We start from the raw sequence: 6,000 nt of genomic DNA, 5'->3' as shown, positions 1-6,000 counted from the left end.
AAGCCCCCTGTGCCTCATACACTGCCCCTGAGGTAGGTGACTTTTCCTGTTCCCTCACATGTTGGCTGTCCGGGCATGCTGGGAGTTGTAGTTTTACAACAGCTGTCTATATAAAAGAAGCCCCCTGTGCCTCATACACTGCCCCTGAGGTAGGTGACTTTTCCTGTTCCCTCACATGTTGGCTGTCCAGGCATGCTGGGAGTTGTAGTTTTACTACAGCTGTCTATATAAAAGAAGCCCCCTGTGCCTCATACACTGCCCCTGAGGTAGGTGACTTTTCCTGTTCCCTCACATGTTGGCTGTCCGGGCATGCTGGGAGTTGTAGTTTTACTACAGCTGTCTATATAAAAGAAGCCCCCTGTGCCTCATACACTGCCCCTGAGGTAGGTGACTTTTCCTGTTCCCTCACATGTTGGCTGTCCGGGCATGCTGGGAGTTGTAGTTTTACTACAGCTGTCTATATAAAAGAAGCCCCCTGTCCCTCATACACTGCTCCTGAGGTAGGTGACTTTTCCTGTTCCCTCACATGTTGGCTGTCCAGGCATGCTGGGAGTTGTAGTTTTACTACAGATGTCTATATAAAAGAAGCCCCCTGTCCCTCATACACTGCCCCCTGAGGTAGGTGACTTTTCCTGTTCCCTCACATGTTGGCTGTCCGGGCATGCTGGGAGTTGTAGTTTTACTACAGCTGTCTATATAAAAGAAGCCCCCTGTGCCTCATCCACTGCCCCCTGAGGTAGGTGACTTTTCCTGTTCCCTTACAGAACACGGGACAGCACAGAACTTCTCTCCACTTCCCTCACAAACTTTCCCTCTAAGTTTCACTACAGCCTCGCCCTCCCCCATTCGGGCGCCCCTCGCTTTGTTCAGCTTCCAGCATCCCCCCTCCTCCCCTTTCATTCCCGTCCAATCAAAACCGGCGCTGGGTAGAAAAACAAAGAGACCGATTGGTGGAGGCTCCTGCGCCACGCCACGCCCATTTCCAGTCGGCCACGGTTTGTGAATGGGGGGCCCAGCACGCTGATTAGTATAGTGGGCGGGGACAAGGAGTTTGGCGGAGACCACGCCCCTTTTCCTTGTTGCAGAGTTACGCCTTCTTATAAGGAGCGCGGCGCTTGTTGCTCTACTGTAGTGAGTTATGAAGGGAGAGGAGAGTGTGCTCACATGACGGACAGTGACTTACCGCTATCTGCCTGCTATCCCCGGGACTAAGAGCCGTGTGGAGCACTAACCTCACTGGACTGTATTGGATTTCCTCCCGGTGCCCTAGCGCCTCCTTCCGCTGGGAGCCGCACACAGCAGACACTTGTTGCCCGGTCTCAGCGCACCATGATGAGGAGTACGGGGCGCCTGTTGCGGGCGCTCACCCTGCTGCTGGGGCTCTGCTTCCCCCCCGGTTCCGCCGCCCAGCCGTACCACGGAGAGAAGGGCATCTCCGCCCCGGACCACGGCTTCTGCCAGCCCATCTCCATCCCGCTGTGCACGGACATCGCTTACAACCAGACCATCATGCCCAACCTGCTGGGCCACACCAACCAGGAGGACGCCGGGCTGGAGGTGCACCAGTTCTACCCGCTGGTGAAGGTGCAGTGTTCTCCCGAGCTGCGCTTCTTCCTGTGCTCCATGTACGCTCCGGTGTGCACGGTGCTGGAGAACGCCATCCCTCCGTGCCGCTCGCTGTGTGAACGGGCCCGACAAGGCTGCGAGGCCCTGATGAACAAGTTCGGCTTCCAGTGGCCGGAGAGACTGCGCTGTGAGAACTTTCCTGTGCACGGAGCGGGCGAGATCTGTGTGGGACAGAACACCTCGGACAGCCCCGCCGGCCCCACCGCCCACCCGACACCCTACCTACCCGAACTGCTCACCTTCCAGCCGCACTCCCCGCACCGGGACTTCAGCTGCCCCCGCCAGCTCAAGGTGCCCCCCTACCTGGGCTACCGCTTCCTGGGGGAGAAGGACTGCGGCGCCCCCTGCGAGCCCAGCAAAGCCAACGGCCTGATGTACTTCAAGGAGGAGGAGGTGCGCTTCGCCCGGCTCTGGGTGGGCATCTGGGCCATCCTGTGCGGCATCTCCACGCTCTTCACCGTGCTCACCTACCTGGTGGACATGCGGCGCTTCAGCTACCCGGAGCGGCCCATCATCTTCCTGTCCGGCTGCTACTTCATGGTGGCGGTGGCCTATGCCGCAGGCTTCCTGCTGGAGGAGCGCGCCGTGTGCCTGGATCGCTTCTCGGAGGACACTTACCGCACGGTGGCCCAGGGCACCAAGAAGGAGGGCTGCACCATCCTCTTCATGATCCTCTACTTCTTCGGCATGGCCAGCTCCATCTGGTGGGTCATCCTGTCCCTCACTTGGTTTCTAGCCGCGGGCATGAAATGGGGCCATGAAGCCATAGAAGCCCACTCCCAATACTTCCACCTGGCGGCCTGGGCCGTGCCCGCAGTCAAGACCATCACCATCCTGGCCATGGGCAGAGTGGACGGAGACCTCCTGAGCGGGGTGTGCTATGTGGGCACCAGCAGTGTACCGGCCCTCCGCGGCTTCGTGCTGGCCCCGCTCTTCGTCTACCTGTTTATCGGCACCTCCTTCCTGCTGGCCGGCTTCGTGTCCCTATTCCGCATCCGCACCATCATGAAGCACGATGGCACCAAGACCGAGAAGCTGGAGAAGCTGATGGTGCGCATCGGGGTGTTCAGCGTGCTCTACACCGTGCCCGCCACCATCGTGCTGGCCTGTTACTTCTACGAGCAGGCGTTCCGGGAGACGTGGGAGAAGACGTGGCTGATGCAGACGTGTAAGAGCTTCGCCATCCCGTGCCCCAGCCAGCACTTCTCCCCCATGAGCCCGGACTTCACAGTGTTCATGATCAAGTATCTGATGACCATGATCGTGGGCATCACCTCCAGCTTCTGGATCTGGTCCGGGAAGACCCTCCAGTCCTGGCGCAAGTTCTACCATAAACTAAGTCATACTGGCAGCGGTAAGGGGGAGACTGCGGTATGAGGGGCTATGGACGACTCCTTATTGCAGTGACCCCTGTGGTGGGGGATATTCTAAGTTATAATAACTTGACTATGCACATTGTTCTGCACCCTGTGATGGACCATACCAATGATGCCTCACTCCTCTATTGTTCCCTGTTATCAGCCTTGTAGAATGGACTATTACTCCATGGAATTACTGCCCCCCTCCCGGATCACTCACTACTCCAGTGTGGATGATACAATTCTCTCAGCTCTGTATATTTAGTGAGATGCCCTTGTATACAGCAGTGGTCTGCACCCAGTGACCCCTGTGAAGGACCTGCTGGAAGTTGTAGTGTCACAGGTTGCGGAGTGCTGCTGTACACAACCTGCAGTAGAGGCATTTGTCATTTACTCAGCTGGCACAGTGGGTAGGCCATGTTTACTCAGTAGATCAGGTCTGGGGGTCCCAGTAGTCAGCAGGCAGACACTTCATTAAAGTTCCAATGACTGGAGTCTCCTCCCTAGCAGCTGGGCAAATAGCACCTTTTGGTGGAGACACTCCTGCTGTTATGTCAACAAGGTGCTTATTCAGCTCTGTATTGTGTAGCTGGGCTTTCTGTTAGTGACCCCCCCCCCCTCATGTATTGACCCTAAATAGCTGCCATCCTACCCCCATTCATGTTGTCATGGGTGCTTATTAAAATCATTGGCTAGTATTAACTTCTGGGCTAAGTTAAGTGTTCTGGCTAGGCAGGAGGGAAATAGTTAAAGGTTCTTGAGTCTGGGGCCAGCAACACATTCCTCTAGCAAGGCTTTGCTATCTTCTGCAGCTGCAAATGGGGTTAAAGCATTTCCTTTGTAGACTCATGCCAAATGGCCTGGGATTCCTCTGCCACCCATAACTTAGGGGGGGTTGAGACTTTGGGCTTTAACTACAGCCCCGTGATATTCAGTGAATTTTATGGTGTAAAGTGCATTATGCCTTTGTTAGTGCTTTAAGACCATTTAGAGTAATGGTTAACACTTAACACCCTTTTTTTTATGGGTCACCCTGTCAGGGCAGAGGTTAAAGGTGATGGCACATCTAATCTGTCTTGTTTCCATACCATAGCGCTGTATACTGGGGGGATCCAGCCTGTGTCTTGGTGACTTTATTCCGCTACATTCACTGGTTTTACAGTTAGTTATCTGTCTAGGAAAGTATTGAGAACAAAAGGCTCTGGCAGGTTTCACTTTTGGTTTTGTTTTCTTTGTATTTTTCTGTATATTCTCAACCCCAGAAGAAATGTCCCATTTTATTTTTCTACACCCTGGGAATATACCAGTTGCTGCATACTGTGTATTTTGACAATTTAAGAGACAATTTTATACATTTTTGTAATGTGCATGTCATATCAACAGATGAAGACGACATTGTTATATATTTTTTTGTAAATAACTGTTCCTTTTGTACGAAGATATATATGTATTTATACATTTCTATGCCTCACTCTTATCTTGTGTACAGACACTAAATAAAGCCTACTTTTTAGGTAACTCTTGGGTGTTTTACTGGGAAGTTTTGTGTGTGCAAAGGGTGAAACCAGGTTTAGTTAAAGGGGTTGTGTATAATATGTGCTTTGTTATCTTAGACGGTTTATTTATAGCTCACTTATTAGGGATTTTTTTTTTTTAAATGACAGTTTTCACAGCTGTTGGCTGTCTGGGCATGCTGGGAGTTGTAGTTTTGCAACAGCTGGAGCCACGCTGATTGGGATACACTAATATAGATTGTTTGTATTACAGCCTGTGTGCACAATGCTACAAACAGGATACATTCTACTGACAGACTTGCAGGACTCTTGTTTTCTTTAATGTTTGTAAAGCATTTTGTGGTGAGGGTGTCATGAGGGCAGATGGAATGAACCCCTTGTGTTCGTGACACCATCGTGTGGTTTATCCTTTTCACCACCCAAAGGTATACCGCTGGATCCTGGGCTAGGCACGGGGCAAATAATGACTCCAATGCCAAATTACTGAACAATGGCAACTTTTCGGAGTCAGACAGAAGTAACAGTCTATACAGCTTGGCTAAGGCCAAGGAGGTGACCAGTGACTTCAGAGATCACCGGGCTTGCTGGGAATTATAGTGGACTTGGACAATTTGATGTGGGGCCATAGACTAAGAGAGCTCCACACAGGTTTTATATGGGGGAGAGGTCACATAGGTCACCCTGTAGGTCACATGGTCACTGGTAACTTCCTTGGTTACAATCACATGTCCAACAGTACTTAAATGGCGACTCTCATTCAAACTATTTTTTGCTGTTGCACTCCTTTTAAGGTAAATACAGAATATTTGTAATATATTTTGGTTAAAAAATGAAGTTTTCTATGTTTTCTTCTTAAAAAAAAAAAAAAAAAGCTCAAGAGCACATTTTCCCCCATCTTATACACAGACTTAGGACCGAAGTCCAATCACAGGAAGTGCAGCCTGGAGTGCTGAGGGGGGGGGGGGTCCCCCCCCCCTCAGCACTCCAGGCTGCACTTCCTGTGTTTGGGCTTTGGTCCTAAGTCTGTGTATAATATGGGGGGGGAAATGTGCTCTTGAGCTTTTTTTTAAGCACACATAAAACATAGAAAACTTTTTTTTTTTTTTTAAACTAAAGTATATTCGAAATCTTTTATTTACCATAAGGAGTGCAATAGCAAAAAATGTATTTAAATGAGTTACCTTTTAAAGGCATAGAACAATTATGTACATTGCATTGGATAACACATACATTATTTAACTATTCAGGGCACACAGGTGAAGGGGAGGCCCAGTGGTCACAAAATGGAGTCTTGCCTGGCAGGGCAGCAATAGTACAGGAGTGCAACTCCTGTACTGGGCCACCACATTTTTATTGCATAATCTCTTTGCCATGGGCTGCATAGCTGAGTGTTTGCAATAATACAGTATCTACATTATTGCAGTCAGGATTTCCTTCCTCTGGTGCTGTGTTCTGTATCTCTGCCCCTCTCCTGACTTACTGGTTTGATATATAGCCCATAC

The 6,000-nt window shown here is 50.7% G+C and overlaps 1 protein-coding gene across 1 annotated transcript; it reads left to right on the top strand.

The window, feature by feature from the left end:
* The first annotated feature begins 867 nt into the window (after positions 1-867).
* Positions 868-4,623, top strand: FZD7 (frizzled class receptor 7). Its single transcript, XM_056535332.1, has one exon. The coding sequence runs from the start codon at positions 1,330-1,332 to the stop codon at positions 3,001-3,003; it is 1,674 nt and encodes a 557-aa protein (XP_056391307.1). The 5' UTR covers positions 868-1,329; the 3' UTR covers positions 3,004-4,623.
* The last annotated feature ends 1,377 nt before the right edge of the window (positions 4,624-6,000 follow it).

The sequence above is a fragment of the Hyla sarda genome, chromosome 8 (genome assembly GCF_029499605.1).
Source record: "Hyla sarda isolate aHylSar1 chromosome 8, aHylSar1.hap1, whole genome shotgun sequence".
In the NCBI taxonomy this organism is placed as follows: domain Eukaryota; kingdom Metazoa; phylum Chordata; class Amphibia; order Anura; family Hylidae; genus Hyla; species Hyla sarda.
This window is presented reverse-complemented; position numbering and strand designations above follow the sequence as displayed.